Source organism: Meles meles, chromosome 7 (genome assembly GCF_922984935.1).
Source record: "Meles meles chromosome 7, mMelMel3.1 paternal haplotype, whole genome shotgun sequence".
In the NCBI taxonomy this organism is placed as follows: Eukaryota; Metazoa; Chordata; class Mammalia; order Carnivora; family Mustelidae; genus Meles; species Meles meles.
The window spans coordinates 65,921,055-65,943,090 of record NC_060072.1 but is presented as its reverse complement, the minus strand read 5'-3'; the positions used below and the strand labels follow the sequence as shown (position 1 = coordinate 65,943,090).

At 41.0% G+C, this 22,036-nt stretch overlaps 1 protein-coding gene across 1 annotated transcript in view; it reads right to left on the bottom strand.

Annotated features, from left to right (window-relative positions):
- The window catches only part of TMTC1 (transmembrane O-mannosyltransferase targeting cadherins 1), a 267,805-nt gene that overhangs the window by 57,721 nt on the left and 188,048 nt on the right, over positions 1-22,036 (bottom strand). Inside the window, exons 11-12 of the mRNA XM_046012428.1 lie at positions 18,290-18,403; positions 1,396-1,539 (exon numbers count right to left, since the gene is read on the bottom strand). Coding sequence (XP_045868384.1) covers positions 1,396-1,539; positions 18,290-18,403 — 258 coding nt within the window. The remainder of the gene's footprint in view (positions 1-1,395; positions 1,540-18,289; positions 18,404-22,036) is intronic.

Sequence of the window (22,036 nt, the reverse complement as noted above, 5' to 3'; positions counted from 1 at the left end):
CATTGACACACACATTAGAAAGAAGAACCAGAATCTATCTGTATATGTCAAATTCAAGGAGTAAACAGGAAGGTGTAGAAGTTGCATCATATGGAGTTACTGAGGCAAGGAAGACAATCCCTTTAAGGAGAGGAAAAGAGAACAAAGCAAACCATTCACTTTAAAAGTACCAGACTAAAAAAAAAAAAAAAAAAAAAAAAAAAAGTACCAGACTAGAGCTCTAGAACTTCAGAGACTCAGAAACCAATTCAATAAGTGTGGAGACTTTTTTTTTTTTTTTAAAGATTTACTTATTTATTTTAGGGGGAGAGAGAGAAATAGAGAATGAGGGAGAAGGGGCAGAGGGGGAGAGAGAGGAGAAATCGCAAGCCGACTCCACGCTGAGCACAAAGCCTGACCTCAGGGCCCGATCTCACTACCCTGAGATCATGACCTTAGCGGAAACCATGAGTCAGACCCTCAACCAACTGAGCCTCCCAGATGCTCCCAGTAAGTGTGGAGAATGTCAGCATCCCAACAAGCAGAGATAAATATATCACTACACTCTCATTCCAAACATCTTTCACCCAATTTTCACTTCTGATATTCTCAACCTGTTTTCTTAAGTTGAGAAGTTAAATTTCAAAACTGCCACCATTTCATTATTGTCAAAACTACACCATCACCAAGATGCCTAGACTTTGTATTAATGAAAATACAAGATGCAAAAGCAGCCGTTTTAGTCCTCAAGTGATACTAACTGCACTATCAACCTTTCACAGGGCAGTGGGTGAAAAGCAAACATCAGTGACTGCACCTTGCAGGTCTCCGTAAGAGCGAGAGTTGCCATTACTAAGTGGAGGCAGGCCTTGTTCCACTCCTGACCGCTAGTTCACGCTGAACATGGTCGTGCTTCTGTCACCTGGCTGCAGCTTTAGAGCACACTGCCTTTCCTAGACGAGTGCTTTGCCCAAAGTACATTCATGGAACACTTGGGAAATGCCTTACCACCCCCCCCCCCCAAAATGACTTTGGGAAATGTCGTATTCCATATTGCCTTCTTGATGATTCACAGGGCATTCAGCATATTAACGGTTCTTGCAAGGGGGGGGGGGGGTCCTCTTAGTCTAACTCAGTGCTTCCTAAGTTTACCTAACCATGTAAGCCTTCCCTATTTCTACCCCTCTACAGACAACCTATGGACATCTCCCAGAGTATCTCCCTGCAAGTGTTAGCTCTTCTGGACTGAGGAGGGATAGAATTATTTCAGATGAACATGACCTCCTCTCAAAGCTTGAAACCCCTAATTATTCCACTCTGGGAAGAGGGGACAGGAGTGCAACCAAATGAGTGTTAAGAAGGAAAGAATTTAATGAAATTACGAGCCACCAGATGAAAAGTACATGTTCTACTTACTTAAGGAGATTCCCGAGATTGAAAAGAGCCCGGTTGTGCTGCGGATTTAGCTGGAGAGCCCTCTGATAGTACATCTTTGCCTCTGCCGTGTCTCTCGTCAGTGTTCCAAGGTTGTTCAGGGCACTTGCGTGGCGAGGATACAACCTGAAAAATTAGAAATATTCAGCCATCATTGTTCGAAACTTCTAAGCTGGGCATGATGTGCTTGTTCTCCCTCTTCCCCACCTCAAGAATGCCATAACCAAAATGAATACTGGATTCTTCCCTTATTTTAATGGTTTGTCCATGTGAAATCTTTTTTTTTTTTTTTTTAGATTTTATTTATTTATTTGACAGAGATCACAAGTAGACAGAGAGACAGACAGAGAGAGTGAGAGGGAAGCAGGCTCCCCGCTGAGCAGAGAGCCCGATGTGGGACTCGATCCCAGGACCCTGAGATCATGACCTGAGCCGAAGGCAGCAGCCTAAACCACTGAGCCACCCAGGCGCCCCTGTCCATGTGAAATCTTAATGGTCAACTATGTGTGCAGCTGCAGGCATATAAATATGGAAACAGATATCTGACTCTTCGTGGTCTAAGTAAATAACTCCAAATGGTACAAAAATAAACAGTATGCAAATGTATCAGGGTTAAATAAATTTTAATCCTTTTGAGCCTATAATTACTTTTAATTTGCTTTGACAGAAAATTCTCATTGCCTCATTGCTTCTGAGTTTCTGGGCTGGTGGGACCACCGAGCAGCTGCTTGTACAGTGCCCACTATGTATACAAGATGCAGGGGAGCTCCTTGAATGAGGGAATCTTCATGAACATATTTGGGCTGGAAGATCCATAAGACCACCATTATTGAGAAAGGATAATATACAATGTCTTCCCATACAAATAAACTTTATCCCTAAAATGGCTTTCCATCTTGGTTCTCTTTTTCCATTTTATCTCCTTTCCCTCCTCCTACTGTAATTTGGTACCAACTGGCCAGATACAGTTCTCAGAAAGAAAATCCTGACACACACTTTTTAAAAAAATTAAATAATGCACAACGAAGTGAAAATCTCATTGCCAGTGCTCAAAAGCAAATGTAAAAGAGGATCAGGGATACATCAGAAAACCAAATGTATGCTGATTAAGGAAGGAAGAGAATCAATTTACTTCCTTAACTCAAAACCATCAAGAAGCCAAATCTGTACAGCTACACAGTTTAGTTGTTTCTGCTATATTTAGAGCAGAATATTTAGCAGACTAAGAGGTTCACTCCATCCCTGTCACCCAGAGTACTGTGAATAAGCCCATGGAACTGCTCTTAATGTAGAAAAGTGAAGATAATGCCCAAGAAATAAAAATAGGATGTGTACTTGTCAAGTCTCTTGACAACCAAACGACATGCTTGCCTCCTCCCACTCTGTTCCACACCTTCTAGGATCAATTATATTTGCGGACAGAAGGGGGTCCTATTAAAAAAAACTGACAAGTCTTATGGCTGTTTTTTTTTTTTAAATCGTTACTTAATCCAAAGTTTCCTAAATTTATTTGACCGTGTAATCCTCCCTTCCCTACTCCCTTTTAGAGCAGCAATGAACCCCACGAACATCCCTCAGAGCTAGCATTTTCAGGAAGAAATGCTCGGTGACGCTCCTCATGACTGACAAGGGATAGAATGTATTTGGAGGCATGTTATGTCCTTCCAAAACTTGAAAGCCCTAATTACTCTCAATGGCTGTAGAGACTCTTGCGGAGAGAGAGATTACGACAGGAAGCTGGGAAAAGGGAAACACACTGGGCCAACACATGGCACTGCTGTTTGCTTCTCTCAGGTCCCCTTCACTCAGGCAAAGACAACCTGCGGTCCCTGGTCTAGTCCCATCACCCCCAGCCTCACAGTCCTGAGGGAAGCAAGTCATTAGCTCTCTGAGATGTCACTAAGGGATGTCAGAGCTATGATGAGAGACAAAAATGCTGTTGGACCCACTCAGTCACTCCTTAGCTACAAAAGTCTCCTAAAGGGGCGCCTGGGTGGCTCAGTGGTTTAAAGCCTCTGCCTTTGGTTCAGGTCATGATCCCAGGGTCCTGGGATCAAGCCCTGAGTCAGGTTCTCTGCTCAGCAAGGAGCCTGCTTCCTCCTCCTCTCTCTCTCTTCCTGCCTCTCTGCCTACTTGTGATCTCTGCCTGTCAAATAAGTAAAATCTTAAAAAAAAAAAAAAAAAGTCTCCTAGAAGTTTGCATCTAAGAATGATTTTGGAAGTGGTTACAGAAAACATATCACAGTCAGGACTCAAATTTTCTAAAGAAACTTTTTTTTTTTTTGCAGGGGGAGATGTTGAGCAACACTCTCTGACCCCTAAAGATTTAAGTGATGTCCAATGAACATAGTGAGAGCAAGTCTTGCCCTGTTGACCAGCTATAATAGGAAGCTTCCCTGGGACATCTGCCTTCTTAAAACTTGATCTTTTCCTTACTTCTTTAGGCTTGGGAGCACTTGAAATCAATGTCTGAGGTGAAAGCACTACCTATGGGAATGGGAAAGGGCAGTCTAAATTCAGTAAGATCTTCCACCACGGACTCACTCCCCTCTTGCAGCTCCCATCCACACTGTCAAGCAACTGCCCTCGGCACTGGCTCTCCGCCCACCTTGTCAAACTGGATACTCACTCATGATCTCACTGTCACTTAAATAAACAGTCATGGGCTTTCACATTTCACGGAGTCCAAAAATGTTTCTTTCTCTCTCTGTTTTTTCCAATCAGAAAGAAACTGAGTATAAGTCCACACCAAACCCTTAAACCCAGAAATAAGCAGTGAGAAAGGAAGCAACGAGAAACAGACATAGCACTATGAGGAAAAGGGCCCCGAGCACGACTTGTGCTCCAAAAACTTGTCTGCCAGCCACAGTCAGAGAAGAGGCTGTATGTTCACAGAGTCCGGACCCAGGAAGGAAGGGGACTGCTGGCCTCTGGTGTGGTTTACTGAATCTGCTGCCACTCAGGGCCCTCCACCTGAAAACTGTGTGGCATCGTGTATTCCCAGTAAGAGTAAGGGTCTGCTGGCATATCCTCTCTCCCTGGGGATCTGATTCGGTTTAGCTACTCACAAGCAGGCATTGCATTATTTATAAAACAAAGCTGAATTTCATCAACAGGATTCTTTAATAACTAGGTCAGGAAAAAAAATACTACATTTCATTTTCAGTTTTAGAAAGACATAGATGTTCTCTTAAAACACACACACTTCTCTTGTTTACTAAAGACCTAGGTAAGGACAAGGTTATTTTGTGTGTTTACTTTTTAAATGAACTTGTGTTTGAATTAGTTTGGGTCCAAGTCAATACTGAGGTCTCCAGAAGGGGATTTTTCTACGGGAAAAATGAACAATTTAAGAGATGTTTATGTTGCTACTTCCCTTGTCAGAATAAATTAAGCCCTTCTTGACTTTGACTTCTAAAGGTATATTTTACAAAAGTTCTGTTAGTGATTATTCCTTTCCCTGCCTAAAAAAAATCTCAACAAAAGCCTCTCTCAACTAGAATGGAATGGTGATTTTCAGACCTGTTTTTTCTTAGAACGAGTGTGAAGAGCCATGTGATTTTCTTTCTTCCACTCTTACTCAACATTTGTGTTGTTGATGGGGATTCTCTTGCTATTTCTTTATTATTATTATTTTGGTGCCTTAAATTTTTAAAATTTGCTATACAAAAATGTGTTGTATTGTTAAGTAGCTCCAGGGTATAAGGAAGTTCATTTTTTCTCTTTAAAAATGAAATTTTGGGGTGTCTGGATGGCTCAGTCATATAAGTATAGATTACTGATTTCTGCTCATGTGATCTCAGGGTCATGAGATCAAGCCCTGCACTAGGCTCCCCACTGGGTGTGGAGCCTGCTTAAGATTCTCTCTCTCCCTCTCTCTGTCCCTCCCCCCACCCCAAAATAGAATAAAATAAAAATGAAATCTAAATACAGAGATACAGTTCTATGGACTGAAGATTATTTTCAAGGGTTAGATAATTTGTATTCTTGATAAGTACGTGTCCATTTGAGCATTTAAGGGGTTCTTAATTTTTATTTAGTAACATTTCCTTATGCAGAATTGATAAAGTATGTAGTTAAGGATATTATTGGTATTCCCCTCCATTCCCAGTTACCTTAGCTCTGATAATCAACATAAACAACATATTAATAGATCATCACTGGGGGCAGGAACAAAAGAAAATGGGTCCAAAGGATATATTAATGATACTTCACACTTTTTCTTCCATTATTTCATTTAACACTCTTAATACTTTCTTAAAAGATTTTATTTGTCAGAGAGAGAGAGAGAGAGAGTGCACAAGTGGGAGGGAGGGGAAGGGAAACAGCAGGCAGAGCAGCCAGTGGGAGCAGCAGGCTCCCTGCCGAGAAAGGAGACTGATCTAGGACTCTATTCCAGGGCCCTGGGATCATGACCTGAACTGAAGACAGACGTCTGACTGACTGAGCCACCCAGGCATCCTTAACCCTCCTAATCCTCTAAATAGAATTATTGTACTGTGTTATAGCTAAGGAAAGAAATTGAGTAGATAACAGATTTTTTTTTTTTTTAAATCTCAGAAGGAGTAGTTCCTGTAAAGACATTTAAGATGGTTGGCTCCTGTAAATCTATTTATTTTCCAAAAAAATCACGAGTCATTCCACCTTTAGCAAATAAATAAACTGCTACAAATTAGAGCTTCTATTTAGAATAATTTCTCTTTTTTTACTTGGGCCAATCCATTTGACTATGATCTTACAAGAACCAGCTCTCAGGGACAGAAGTAGAATGAACTCAATTCTCAGGACACTTGGCTACTGAGATTCTTATGCACTGGAAAAATGTTACCTGCCATACAAAATAACCATGGTATCTCTGAAAACCACAGTATTTGGAAAAGCTTTTTAGAACCAGCAACACTTAGTAAGTGTACCGGATGTATGCACGCTCTACTGTTCTTAAGCTTTAACCTCAAGATCAACCTGAAGACTCAGAGACATGAGATGGATGTGACTAAAGTGTGGTTTTATATATTTTTTCAGTCATTTACTTTGAACTTTGTACAGTTTGTTCAAAAGTTAAGGGTGCTCTTAATTTTTCAACATTTGAGTCCCTTATAAGGCATTTCCTTGTGCAAGTAATACTGTATCATGGACTCCAGTTTGTAATTTCCTTTCAGAATATACACACCCTGATTTATTTGTCTGATTTCATTCCACAGATTAATTTATTTGAGGTTAACTATGCTAAGGTCAGATGTTTATTTTCTATTTCCTGTTGAGGAAAAAAAAATCCCAAAGAAAAAACATGGCTGGGAAAAAAATTCAACCATAAAACCCGAGTTTCACTGGACTAAAAAAAAAAAAACAAAAAACCACACACCCAAAGTGAACTTTATTTCAGGAGTCAGCAGCGTATTTTCAACCAGATTAGTCTCTGGCATTTTTCAAGTGCCTGATTTCTTCCTGTTATAAGATTTGAGCCATTGTGTCACTAAAATGTACCAGGTGACACTGATTGGTCTGCTTCTTTACTTGCTTGAAATTGCCATTAACAACCAGCAAATAAGTCTTGTCACTTTTCTTTTTGCATTATACTCCTTCCCACCCATTTCAGATAGCTTTGGGAAAAACTTTACATGCCATTTAGGGAAATGGGACATGCTCTCTCCAAAGAGGGCCAAACTCAATTATCTGACCTCCCACAATGCCTGACCTCTCCCAGGGATCCAGAAGGACTCCACCCAATTGATTTTCCAAGAGAATTTAGAGTAAAACCTCTGATACCCTCAGGAAATGAGTCATTTTAAGTAGCTGAATTTTCCTGATTCCTGACAATTTAACACTAAAGCTTGGGAAATGAGTTGAATTGAATACTTCTCTGCTCTCTGTAATAAAAAATGGTGAACATAATTAATTCTCAGAGGCCTGAGGTAACGTTCTAGCTATGTGATTCTGAATTTATGTCTGCCCTTTAGCTGCTTTCTCTGTAACAATAAGGTCAATAACATATTGACCTTCTGTGTGAACAAATGAGATGATGGGAATAAAGATACCCGTCATCCTACTTGTTCTACTACAAACTGTTCTGGGGTGAGCTGAAGGACCTCTGGGTGTTATTTTTTGGCTCCCTCTACAGCCCTAATGAACCCATACCAGGCTGAAGCTGCCAGGTCTCCTTCTCTCATATGGACTTCTCATCCCCTCCGCCCCCAAAAATCATTCTCTTCACTGCTGTCAATGGCCTTCAACTTGCTCCCATCAGTCAAAATAACATCCATTATTTCTTCATCACTAACCCAGCGAACACTCAAGTCATCTTGTATCCATCTGTCTCTCCTCTGCCGTGGGTTCTTGGATGTGAAGGACATGTGACTCTCTCCAGTTTAAGAATGTAGGAGTTTTTCTGTGAAACTCTCATTCCGAAGGCTGTCAGTCCTTCAACATCTAAAGCAAACGATCCCCTCTGTAGCAGAGCAATTTTCTCCAAGCCTTTCTGATATGCTCAACACCAAATGGAATTCCAGACATGTGCAATTTTAAAAGGTACAATCAAAGCTGTAAGAAGATTCAAAGTCCTGTGTGACAGATCAAGGTGTGCACAGAACCTTTATTGTAATAACACTTCGTAGCACGAATAGTACTTGGATTGTTGCATTAACTTAGAAAAAGACATAAGAGGACGGGAAACGTATGTCCATATTCCCAATCATACCTGCCCATGAAGATCATGAGGGATGGGGAGAGAAGAGGGCACATATCCTGAACATCCACCTCAGGAATTTGTGGTCACCATCAGCAGGAAGTAGGGGCGTTTAATATCCTGTGATGGGAAGGGCAATACTGCATAAGGAAGAGTTGGTCCATCTAAATTGTTGGCAGCTCTCCCACTGAGAAACACTACTTATAATAAAGTTGTCCTTGGACTCTAAAGGGGTCTTGATATTTTGTGCATTATATTCATTCAGTCTTTCTTGCAACAAACGTTTTAACATTTACTGAGCACCTACAATGTGCCAGGCCCTCTGCGAAGGGCCCACACAATAAAGAGAAAGGAGTCCTTGCCCTCAAGGAGGTCCTGTGGCAGAGGACTTTAATGCACTGTGATCAGAGCACACACAGCAGAAAGACACAAAGCAGAAACGGGGTAGAGGAGGCGTGGAGGGGTGGGGATGCGTAGTACGAGAAGCAGGAGCCCATGGCAGGATCTACACATGGTGTTCACCAAGGTGTTTCCAGGGGAGATGATGCTTTGCCAGCGGGGCAGTAATAGTTGAGGGTTAGGGGAAGGGGAGGAGGGGAAGCAGGAAGAGGAAGAAAGGTGTTTCAAAGAGAAAAAGCAAAACCAAACAGAACAAAGGAAAAAAAACATTTTACTCTGGCTTAAGCACAAACTGGAAAGGAGGGCAATAAAGGCCACGGAGCAGGTTTTGAAGAAGGTGGTAAGGTGAGTTTCAGGTGCAGAGGGAAATTTGTGGAAACATCCAGTAATCAGCTAGCTCTGATATGGGAAAGTTACGTGGTGAAATTACAGCTTGGAGAATTAATCAGCATACAGACACTAACTAAAGCCTTTGGAACTGAAGAAATCCCTTGGGAGGAAAGAAAAGCTTGAGAAAAGAAGAAAGCCTAGAGGAGGTGCCTGAGAATTCCTCCATCAAGGGTTTGGAGGAGAGTCTAGAGAAACAGAAGAAAAACCAAGTCAGCATGGAAGATGATAAAGAATTCGCCCTAAGGAGGAGGGAGCGGTCAAAAAATTAATGCTGTTGAGAGTCAAGGAATTTAATTCCCAAGCAGTGTCCTCCTCTGGAGTTCCCTGCATGGAGGTAGCAGGGGCTCTTGGGGAAAACAGTTTTGGTGGTAGAATGGGAACCACTCACGGCTGAGGGGGTAATGAGACGGAAATAAAGGAAAAGACACTGAGACCGCCGGAAATTTCAACACTTTTAAAAGGTAGGAACCAACAGACTCAATGGCAGGAAAGGGGAAACAGGAGATGCAGAGGCTGGTTTGCACATTTGTTTCAAGATGGCAGAAACTTGAGACTAATTATTTAAAGTATTTTATTTATTTTATTTTCATATTTTAATTTCTATTTTTATTTTATTTTTTTTAAAGATTTTATCTATTTATCTGACAGACAGAAATCACAAGAGAGGCAGGCAGAGAGAGAGGAAGGGAAGCAGGCTCTCCGCTGAGCAGAGAGCCCGATGTGGGACTCGATCCCAGGATCCTGAGATCATGACCTGAGCTGAAGGCAGCAGCTTAACCCACTGAGCCACCCAGGCGCCCCTAATTTCTATTTTTAAATAAATAGATAGAGGGGCGCCTGGGTGGCTCAGTGAGTTGAACATCCACCTCTTGATTTCAGCTCAGGTCATGATCTCAGGTGGTGATATCGAGCCCCATGCTGGGCTCTGCATTCAGCAGGGAGTCTGCTTGAGATTCTTTTTCTCTCCCTTCCTCTTCCCTTGCTCGTGAGCATGGTCTCTCCCCACCTCTCTAAAAAATAAATAAATCTTTGGAAAGAGAGAGAGAGAGAATGAGCATGTGAGTAGGGAAGGTGAAGGCAGAGGAAGAGGGAGAATCTTTTAAGATTTTACTATTTACTTGACAGAGAGAGAAAGATCATGACTAGGCAGAGAGGCAGGCGGTGGGGGGGGGGGAGCAGGCTCCCTGCTGAGCAGAGAGCCTGATGCAGGGCTCAGTCCCAGGACCCTGAGATCATGACGTGAGCGGAAGGCAGGGGCTTAACCCACTGAGCCACCCAGGCGCTCCGGGGAGAGAGAATCGTAAGCAGACATCCTGATGAGCATGGAGACCAATACAGGGCTCGATCTCACCAACGGAGATCATGACCTGAGCTAATTTCAAGAGGTAGACACTCAACTGACTGAGCCACCCAGGTGCCCTGAGAATATTTAAATATTAATCGAAAAGTGCCCAGAGAAGTGAATAAAGTGAAGGGTTTAAAGGAAGAATTTTAAACAAACTCCTTGGAAGAGCAGAAGAGCAAGATGGGTTTGGGGGCAGATTAAATTTAGGCTCCATAGAAGCGACTAAGGATCGGCTTTTGATAGTCTTCAGTTTTTACACTATACCTCAGTTGCTATTTTTTAAAATTTCAGGTAATTCACATTCCTTAAAAACAGACTGTAGAAAAATGTTTACGTGTAGCGTCCGGCCATCCAACACATGTTGACAAAGTGCCACATTCCCGGCATGGCTCTCCAGGCTGGGGACAAGGACACAAATCTCTATTCTGCTGGGGTTCCCTTCTAGAGATGAGAAGCAGATTAGCAGGTGATAAATGCAGTGGGGAAAATGAAGCAAAGAGGAACAGACCATGTTGGTGGTGACTGCACTCTTCAGTGGGGTGGCCAGGGAAGGCCTTGTTGACAAGATGACCCAAGTGGAGAGCCCCAAAGGAAGGGAAGGAGGCAGCTTTTAGACAGGGAGGGGGTGTTTTGGAAAGAGGAAACCACAAATTCAGAATCCCCGGAACCCCACATGGCTGGAGTCGAGCCGGCAAGAAAAGTAGCAGGAGGTGAGGTTTGAGAAAGACAGTGCAGTGCCTGGAGGCCACTGCAGAGCCTCTGAGGAACAGGAATCTAAGTGAGACAAGGTGGGGGGTGGAGGCGGAGAGAAGTGGTCAGATTTGGGACATAGATAACACTTAATGAGTTTAATCACTGCCAGGGATTAGGCCCTGCTTTAAGCTTTTTTTTTTTTTTTTTTTTTTTTTTAAAAGATTTTATTTATTTATTTGACAGAGAGAGATCACAAGCAGACAGAGAGGCAGAGAGGGAAGCAGGCTCCCTGCCGAGCAGAGAGCCCGATGCGGGACTCGATCTCAGGACCCCGAGATCATGACCTGAGCCGAAGGCAGTGGCTTAACCCACTGAGCCACCCAGGCGCCCCTGCTTTAAGCTTTTTATAGGAGTTATCTTGTAATATTCCAACCCTACAAAGTGAAGTATGGTGTTACTTCACATGTTGTTCACTTTACCAGAAAATCTAAATGATATTGTTAAAACAGTCATTATCTGCTTATATAAGAAATTGTAAATTAAGCCAGGGCCTTGGATGCTGTCTCTCAGCACCCAGACACCACTCACGTCTGAGACACTTGTTTCCCCAGTGGCTGACACCGCACAGCCTCTGGGCACTGCACTCAGCCTCAGGGAACTCCCTCACCCGAGGCAGTGATGGGTTTGTAAGGGGATGTAAAGGTTCCATCTATTGCCTCCACTCATGGCCATCCTGAGGGGCCCTTGCAGCTCCAGAGCTTTCTCAGCGGTCACCCAAGGCCCTGGAACTGCACTGCCTGTCCCAACTCTCCCTCTGCCCATTCTGCTCCCCTGGCTTCCTTCCCTAGTGTTCCAGATTGTGCTTCTCAGTGGACTTCCTGCTTACAGATCCCTGCCTTGGATTCCGTTTCCTGGGGAAGCAAGGCAAGCTCTTGAAGTGAAAGAGTGGTGGAAGGCAGGAGGAAAAAGACAACAACAAAAGAAAACCAGACAGCAAAATATTCTTCAATAGAAATTATAAAACTTTCATTTGGAAATTTAGTTCATAAGTATGGTCATGAAATTATAGTTTTCTAAATAAAATAGTGTTTAACTTCTTGGATTTAATGACTAAAACTGCCAGACTTAATTAAGACAAAATAAATAGAGGGAGGCTCTAATTTCATCAACAAAAAGAAATAAAAATAATTTCAAATGTCTATTTGTGATACTGGAAAGTGTATTTAGACTTTATAAATGAAAATACCATACGGGCAGAAGAGCCTATCTCCACTTATTAAACCTGGTTAACAAATGGTTCTGGAATTTTAATTCTTTCCAGAAATACATGGCAGCTGGTATCCAAGGTCATTTTTACTTGTAAGAGTTATTTTAAATGTCCACTTAAAATAGCCTGTGTAATGAGGACTTTTAAAATAACCATTAAATCCTGATTTCAAAAAAATGTTCAAATTCCACCAGCTTTATAGACAACATTTTTCAAAGGAATTGTAATAATTTTATTGATCTACTCAGGACATCCGTGAACAGGGGGTTAATTACACATGGTTAGATTCTTTAGACTCTAACAATATGATGTTTCCTCGATTCCTTTATTATTTCCTTTTTTTCCACATAGACTTACCCAGTTAATAAGAGTGTCCTTCCAGAGTTCCAGTTATCCACACAGGAAGGAATACAAAGAATGCTATCAATGGTTACTTTTATCATGACAAGTCTATTTTACCCATTAAAAAATTCCAATCAGAAAGATTTTAGTTCTATCCTTTCCCAAGTGGTAGGCAATTAAACAGCTAACAGATTTCTTTGGGACAGGAGCATTAAAAGGCACATTTCTTCCCCTTTAATTATGCCAATAAAAGAGTCTGGTCAAGGACTTCTACCCTTTCTGAACAAGTTTCTTTCCCTTCAGATTATCTGTTTAGAACATCAACAGCAGATACACTGGGAGTGGACAAAGCTGCTCTAAGGGTCTCATGGCTGCCCAAGTACACTTGAGTGCTATCAGGGAAGGGAAATGCATCTCCTGCTTGATAGGAGTATGGGAGGGTGGAAATCTTAGATGATTTACTGTGTATTTCACGTTGAAACCATACTTGTGAAAAGAAAACAGCAGTCTCTGGTGACTGAAGATTACAGCCCTCGTATCAGGACAGAATCTTGCACAGGGCTGATATCCAATCAACCAGGACACAATAGTAGATTTGGGTATGGGGTCCTTATTATAATGGGTTGGGAAGAAGAAGGCATCTAAGTGAACAAATGCTCTGTGGAATATGAGATAATTTGCTGCTGACAATAGGGAGACCTTCCTGACCCACCTGGACAAAGTGAACTGAATTCATTCCCAGGTGCAGGGTTCTTGACCACCAGCCCATTTTAACCAACCAGTAACTGAGTCATGCAGGGGATTCAAATATAAGATGAGAAACAATGTCCATGACTCAATCACCTCTAGTGAAATCTCTTTTAAAACAGTCTCTTCACTATGTTGTCAGATTTCCAGATGTTCTCTATTCTCTGTAAAACATATTGGTGGATACCCACAACTTAATAAACTTTCTCTATAAGCCTGGGCCTTTTTGATCCTGTAAGTTGAGTTGTATGTCTAAAAGACAGTTGTGTTTGTTAACAAATTTGTTGCAGTAAGTTTTTATTGCAATTGTACCATGTAATGAAATATCTTGCAAACTGATAAAATATAAATGTGAAAAACAGTGTTGTAATTTCTATGAACTATGTAAACACTCTGGAAATACTCAAAGAAGGGAATTTGCTCAAGAAATTGCTGTTGATTAGATGTGGAGTATTTATAAAAAAAGCTATAGGAGAAAAATCAGAAAAATCTCACAGTCATTATAGTTTTTATTCCACTTGAAAGTATCAAAACCTGGTCATCAGAGAAATGACTTATGGATGTGATTTTTGCAGATTATAATCATTAGACTCTTGCCCAAAGAAAAAAGCTTGGTTTGACATTTGAAGATTAGTGAGTGGATGTACATGGGAAATTTTAGGGTATAAAAATCATTCAAGAGTATGCATGCTTTGTTTTATGATTCTATCCTTTTAAGTGACTTTTTAAGCTGATCAACAAACCACTGGCCAAGTACACATTCAGTATCTGCTGCATATTCAGTCTGAGCCATGATCTCTCTCTCTCTCTTTGGGCTTATTGGATGAGTTATTTCATGGGCATTTTTGTGCAGGAAGAGCTGAGATATTTGGTCATCTCTGAACTTTCTACTCCACTCATATGAAGTGGAATGTTAGAAAATTTTCCAGGTTCTAAACAATGGCCAGAAAGCTTTGGAGGCATATGGCAGAACCACCAGTGGTGGTCTGATTCTGAACCATACGGAATCCCAAACTTTATAGAATCTGGAACAGGTATAAACATCACAGTTCCCCTCTGAGCAAAGCAAAGGTAACACCTGTGTTCATTAAGGATTTAAAAAAAGAGTTCTGTCATTTTCCTTTGCTGATTTGGGACTTAATCTGAATTTGTAACCTCAGCTGCAGCATTTTCCAGGGAAGATTTCCCTTGCACTACAGAAATAGAATAAATGAGCTTCACTGAAAGGGAGGAGAACTTGGTAGTACTTCCACTTTGTTTAAAAAACAGAATAAGGTTGTAGACTAATGCATAAAGAAGATATGGTCCATATATACACAATGGACTATTGCTCAACCATCAGAAAGGATGAATACTCAACTTTTGCATCAACATGGTTGGGACTGGAGGAGATTATGATAAGTGAAAAAAGTCAAGCAGAGAAAATCAATTATCATATGGTTTCCCTTATTTGTGGAACATAAGAAATAGCATGGAGGACAGTAAAAGAGGGAAGGGAAAAATGAAGTGGGGGAAATCGAAGGGGGAGAGGAACCATGAGAGACTGTGGACTCCAGGGAACAGATTGAGGGTTTTAGAGGGGAGGTGGGGGAGGGAATGAGTAAGCCTGGTGATGGGTATTAAGGAGGGCACGGATTGCTTGGATCACTGGGTGTTATATGCAAACAATGAATCTTGGAACACTACATCATTAGTGTTCTGTTAGTGTACTGTATGGTGACTAACATAACATAATAATAAAAAAAATGGAAAAGATCTAAAAGGAAAAACTTTAAATAAATAAATAAAAAGAGTAAAAAAAATTAACACATTCTGTATCTTGGCTATTGTAAATAATGCTGAAATAAACATGGGGGGATATATACACACACATATGTGTATATATATAAAAATAGAGTAAGGTTGCCTTGCCTGTGTGGCTCAGTTAGTTAAGTGGCCAGCTCTTGATTTCAGCTCAGGTAGTGATCTCAGGGTCTTGGGATTGAGCCCCACATTGGGCTCCCTTCTCGGTAGGGAGTCTGCTCCAGCATTCTCTCTCTCCCTGTGCCTCTGCTCCTCCCCCAACCCACTCTCACACTCTCTCTCTGAAATAAATAAATAAATCTTTTAAAAAAAATGGAATAAGGTTTAAAAGAAGCAGAATATTCATGTCATATATAATTACCAATTTAACGTAGCATTATTTCTAGAATTATAAGTCAGCTAAAATGATATTGGTATAGACACAACCCTAATGACTAATTCCATCATTGCCTTTGGGATCTACACAGTCATTACCACAGAAATGGATAATTGTGGGGACTGATTTCAAATAATAACACCGCTAGCTCTGCATTTCCCTAATCATTCTCTTTCTGGCTGTGTGCAAATATGGAAAATATCAAATATACTGAAGTGGAAACAGGGATGAGGTAGTTGGGAGTGGGGAGAGCCCCTGTTTCATCAACTTGAGCAAAGAAAGAGCAATATCAAAATAAGGGCAATGCCTGGGTGGCTCAGTCGGTTTAGCATCCGACTCTCGATTTCAGCTCAGGTCATGGTGTGAGATCGAGCCCCATGTTGGGCTTTGCACTGAGCATGGAACCTGCCTAAGATTCTCTCTCACTCTTTCTCTGCCCCTCCCCATCCATTGCTTATGTGCATGCTCTTTCTCTAAAAAAATTAATTTAATTTTTAAAAAAGGGCAATTTTCTCATCACCTAAGATGAATAATCATCAAAATGATGAATAGTCCTGGTACTTTCCCTTTCTCTCTAACATAAGGAGTGACAATTTATTTAAATTAAAAAAGCAAAACAAAACACCCATACTCATTGAAAATTCACCACTGAGGTATCCACAAAGAAATGATGCTATTTAAATCAGAAGTATTTTGATCCTGGTCTGAGAGGATGAAATATTTTACTAATTACTATGCAGGGTATTTATAGCTTTAATTGTTTTTTCCCCACTTCTCAAGGGACATGTTTCTTCCAGAAGCACAGTTGCTGAAGCAAACATTTATTTTTATTGTTTCATGGGAAAAATGCAGTAGTACCCAACCAGCTACTATAATTCTGTAAAATCAGCTACTCGAGAATTTTATATAATTTATATCTTTGCCCCAGGCTGTGCCTTAGGGTCTGCCTTATTTTTTCTGTTTGAACTTGACAGAAAACAGTTTTTTAGAATGCAACAAATTTTAAAGGACACTGATAATACTTCCTTTCAACTACTATTTCTCAGGCAAATTTACTGCTCTCTTCTCTTCAAGAATGCCATCTAAAACCCTGAAACATTAATTATTATGCCAAAACATACGTTATTTGTACCTTTGAAGGCATATATGCCTCTTTAAAAATTATATCCTCTCATTGCAAAAATAATGCATGTTCACTTGTAGAACATTTGGAGCACAAAATAAAATATACAGAAAAAGAGCAAATCTTAATCTCACCAACTAGAGTTAAGTACTGTAAAGAGGTGGGTAAACTGGCTTCCAGGGAAAGAACATTTTTTTTTTTAAAGCAAGAAACAGATTTTTTTCTTTTCTTTTTTTTTTTAAAGATTTTATTTTATTTATTTTACAGAGAGAGAGATCACAAGTAGGCAGAGAGGCAGGCAGAGAGAGAGGAGGAAGCAGGCTCCCTGCGGAGCAGAGAGCCCAATGCGGGGCTCGATCCCAGGACCCTGAGATCATGACCTGAGCCGAAGGCAGCGGCTTAATCCACTGAGCCACTCAGGCACCCCGAACATAATTTCTTATTAAACCTTAAAAATGATCTTCTATTCCTTAATAAAAACTTCTTTTCCTCAATAGAAAGTTTTGTTACACTTTTCCTCTGGAGCTTGCATTTTTTTGTATCTTTGGAAAAGTATTTGATAGTGAACTTGATGAGCACAGCTTAAAATTTTTGCCATACTGCGTATTAAATAAGAGTCTAAAGTCTAAAAGAATTTGACTTATGAACAATATATTTATGTAAGAACACTGTCCAAAAGGATAATTTTTAAAACCTGGCTGGTTACTTTAAGAATGATGATTTCAAACTAAGATTTGAGATAATCCTCGAACGTGCTTCAGGGAAATATAGATGAGTTCGGTATACATACTTGAAGCATGTTTCAAAGCAGAACTGTATCAGAAAATTCAGCCAAATGTAGGCCAGTCCGTAGGGGCATGGAAAACTCTTTCAAAGGCTTCGGTGAGCCTCATCATACAATAAAAGAGAAGACTCATGTTTCTTTGTTTTTCCCATATTTGGAGACTCCAAGGCTATGTATAGTTCCCATGTGCCCTCATGGTGCAGGCTAAAGACATTCATCATGTGGGATGTTTTAGATAAGACCATCTTGAAAGTAAGAGTTGCCATTTTGAGTACTTAAGAGCGGTCCGCCACTGGTAATGCAGGCTTGAATTTGTGGTTTCTCTTAAAGTGACAACTTAAAGCTATGTTTTATACAGTCTCTTCCAAATGAATACAAGTAGAGGAGTACAAGGAGAGTGTCAGGGCTGTTCATATATATATGCACATACACTTATATATTTGTGTACACACACACACACACACACACACACACCCCTTATTAATATATTCCCAATATGGTAATCAAGTATCTTGTAGTTTTCTTTCTATTTAATATAATTATCAGGGTATTTTTTCTATACTCAGATGCCTTCAGATAAATTCTTTCTGATGAGAATTCATTGGAATATATGCTCAGAGACTCTAGGAGTGTATTTTTGACAACCAACTCTTGTTTGCCTCCGTGTGTATGTGACGGAGTGTCACTTCAATAAGTAGTGAGTACTAATGGAAACTTCTGCAGGAACACCAAGAATTAGAAGCGAGGCAGAATTACCATATTCACAACAGAATTGAACACTGAGCCAAAATGGAGAGTCCGGAATCCTTACCACCCCGAAGGTGAGGTCCATTGTCCACCCCCACCCCCACAGTGTACACTGGGTGGGCAAGTGAATGAACAAAGGCCTGAGAAGCAGAGCGGTAGACAATTGTGTGGGGCTTACCTGAGGGCTGTTCTGTAGTGGTAGATGGCTTCCCGGTTCCGACCCTGGTCCTTCAGGAAATTGGCATAGTTGTAGTGAACCTTGGCATTGTGAGGCAGAGTCTGAACTCCAGACCTACAATTAATATATTTAAAGAAAAGAACAAAGACCAAAGAACTGTGTTTAGGAACATCACTGGTTTCTTTCATATTTTACTCAGTTTCATGAAACTGTATTTGCAATGTCTGTTATAACCATCTAAATCGGGTTTTTCAGAATTCATGAAATATATGACTTACTAAACACACTTCTATGGAAAACAACGAAGGCAATGGGTGGTGTGCACAACTAAACTAACATGCTAAAATTGGAAGGGGAGGCGAACCATAAGAGACTATGGACACTGAAAAACAACCTGAGGGTTTTGAAGGGTCGGGGTGGGAGGTTGGGGGAACAGGTGGTGGGTAATAGGGAGGGCACGTATTGCATGGAGCACTGGGTGTTGTGCAAAAACAATGAATACTATACTGCCTAGAACAATCTATACTTTTAATGCCATTCCGATCAAAATTCCACCGATATTTTTCAAAGAGCTGGAGCAAATAATCCTAAAATGTGTATGGAATCAGAAGAGACCCCGAATTGCTAAGGAAATGTTGAAAAACAAAAACAAAACTGGCGGCATCACGTTACCCGATATCAAGCTTTACTACAAAGCTGTAATCACCAAGACAGCGTGGTACTGGCATAAAAACAGACACATAGACCAGTGGAACAGAGTGGAGAGCCCAGATATGGACCCTCAACTCTATGGTGAAATAATCTTCGACAAAACAGGAAAAAATATTCAATGGAAAAAAGACAGTCTCTTCAATAAATGGTGCTGGGAAAACTGGACAGCGATATGTAGAAGAATGAAACTCGACCATTCTCTTACACCGTACGCAAAGATAAACTCGAAATGGATAAAAGACCTCAACGTGAGACAGGAATCCATCAGAATCCTAGAGGAGAACATAGGCAGTAACCTCTTCGATATCAGCCACAACAACTTCTTTTAAGATATATCTCCAAAGGCCAAGGAAACAAAAGCAAAAATGAACTTTTGGGACTTCATCAAGATCAAAACCTTCTGCACAGCAAAGGAAACAGTCAACAAAACAAAAAGGCAACCCACGGAATGGGAGAAGATATTTGCAAATGACAGTACAGACAAAAGGTTGATATCCAGGATCTATAAAGAACTTCTCAAACTCAACACACACGAAACAGATAATCATATCAAAAAATGGGCAGAAGATATGAACAGACACTTCTCCAACGAAGACATACAAATGGCTATCAGACACATGAAAAAATGTTCATCATCACTAGCCATCAGGGAGATTCAAATTAAAACCACATTGAGATACCACCTTACACCAGTTAGAATGGCCAAAATTAGCAAGACAGGAAACAACGTGTGTTGGAGAGGATGTGGAGAAAGGGGAACCCTCTTACACTGTTGGTGGGAATGCAAGTTAGCGCAGCCACTTTGGAGAACAGTGTGGAGATTCCTGAAGAAATTAAGAATAGAGCTTCCCTATGACCCTGCAATTGCACTGCTGGGTATTTACCCCAAAGATACAGATGTAGTGAAAAGAAGGGCCATCTATACCCCAATGTTTATTGCAGCAATGGCTATGGTCGCCAAACTGTGGAAAGAACCAAGATGCCCTTCAACGGATGAATGGATAAGGAAGATGTGGTACATATACACAATGGAGTATTATGCCTCCATCGGAAAGGATGAATACCCAAGCTTTGTAGCAACATGGACGGGACTGGAAGAAATTATGCTGAGCGAAATAAGTCAAGCAGAGAGAGTCAAGTATCATATGGTCTCACTTATTTGTGGAGCATAACAAATAACATGGAGGACATGGGGAGATGGAGAGGAGAGGGAGTTGAGGGAAACTGGAAGGGGAGATGAACCATGAGAGACTATGGACTCTGAAAAACAACCAGAGGGTTTTGAAGGGGCGGGGGGGGGGGGGTGGGAGGTTGAGGAACCAGGTGGTGGGTAATAGGGAGGGCACGTACTGCATGGAGCACTGGGTGTGATGCCAAAACAATGAACACTGTTATGCTGTAAATAAACAAACAAACAATAAAGCTAAATTAAAAAAAAAAAACAATGAATACTGTTACGCTGAAAGAAATAAATAAATTAAATTAAAAATAAATAAATAAATAAACTAACATGCTAACTGGATAGGAAGCAGAGACAGCAGCACAAGGTGATGGATAATTCTCTGCAGAACAAACCTGCATGCTCAGGTTCATTCAGTGTTTTCCTTCCTTGCTTCTTTTGTTCACTTACAACCTTCCTTAAAACAAAAATTAAGAGTGTCTGCAAAAATAAATCATGATAAGAGGGATGACTGCAGACTGGCCTATTAACTTCTATTGGAAATTAATATTCCCCATGTACCCAAACCTGGGCTAATTAAAATAAATAAATAAATAAATAAATAAATAAATAAATAAATAAATGCAGATATAATTATTTTACAAGTTGCAGGTAAGGGAATGAGATTTTGTTCAAAAAGAGAGAAACCCTACAAGGTAACAGTGAAGCTTTGAAGATGATTCCAGGGGCAGGTGGGGGCAGGAGGGGATCCATTTCTCGTTTGTAACTAGCAACCACACATTTAACCTGCACAAGATTATACAGCTGGTCAATGGAGAGGTGGAATTCTAGAGGATTCTAGATTGGTCCCAGAGCCCCTCGTTCCCTCAACATGCAGGGAGGTGGTGGCAGGAGAATGATTAGAGGCCCACCTGGAAAGAAAACTGCCAGACTGTGCATGGATAAAATGTGGGAGGGGGACAGCTGATGAGAGAGAGCAAGGAGAAAAGCAGGATGACCTAGTTTTGGGGCAACTCTAATGCTCTACATTCCTTCTCCCAGGTAACATACTTTCATTTAGTTTTTAATTTAAAGGTAAGATTAAGAGAAGGGTTTCATACAAAGTGTCAAAGATCTGTTGGGGAAATATGTAAGGGCTTTGTGATCTTTGTTGAACTTTCCCTAAAATAACAGGTTCCTCATGACCAGCAAAGACAGTCCCAACTTAAAACCCCCTGGCTGGGTTCCTGAGGAACTCTCCAAAGGACAGAACTTACAGAGAGTGCAAGAGGCTAAAGACCGACCAGAAGACATCATCATCTGAAGGCAACAAACTCCAGACTTACGCAGGCTGCTTCAGTGCCCGCAGGGCAGGTGGCTAGGAAATCTTGGGGGCAGGGGTGTGGCTGAACAAGGACTAAATCTGTATCGGGAGCAGTTAAAGCCCAGATCACCATTCTTACCCTGTATACTCAAGTGGCTTTTTTCATTATTCTTTCCCCATGCCAGCAGAAGGCAGGAGTTTTACTCTCTGGAAGAGCTCAGCTAGAGGAACCCTGCACCCAGGAACAACAGGTCAACTGCCAAGGGAAGGGGTGGTACCTCAAAGGTGTATTATGTGAAGATCTGTATTCTGAACATTGGGAATCTCAGTTTCCCCTCTTATTAAGCTCTCTGAATATTGGCAGTCAGGACTGGCGCCCCAAGAAGGAGACTGGAGGAATTGTCTAAGTAGAAACTGCTCCACCCAAGACAAAAGACTGACAAATGCTGACATTCGGGTGCTCCAGTGAAACATTGGTATCCTTCAATCACTCTATGGTGAGACCTTCAGGTGCAACAGTGAGCCAGGATTTTAGTAGAATATTTAAAACAGA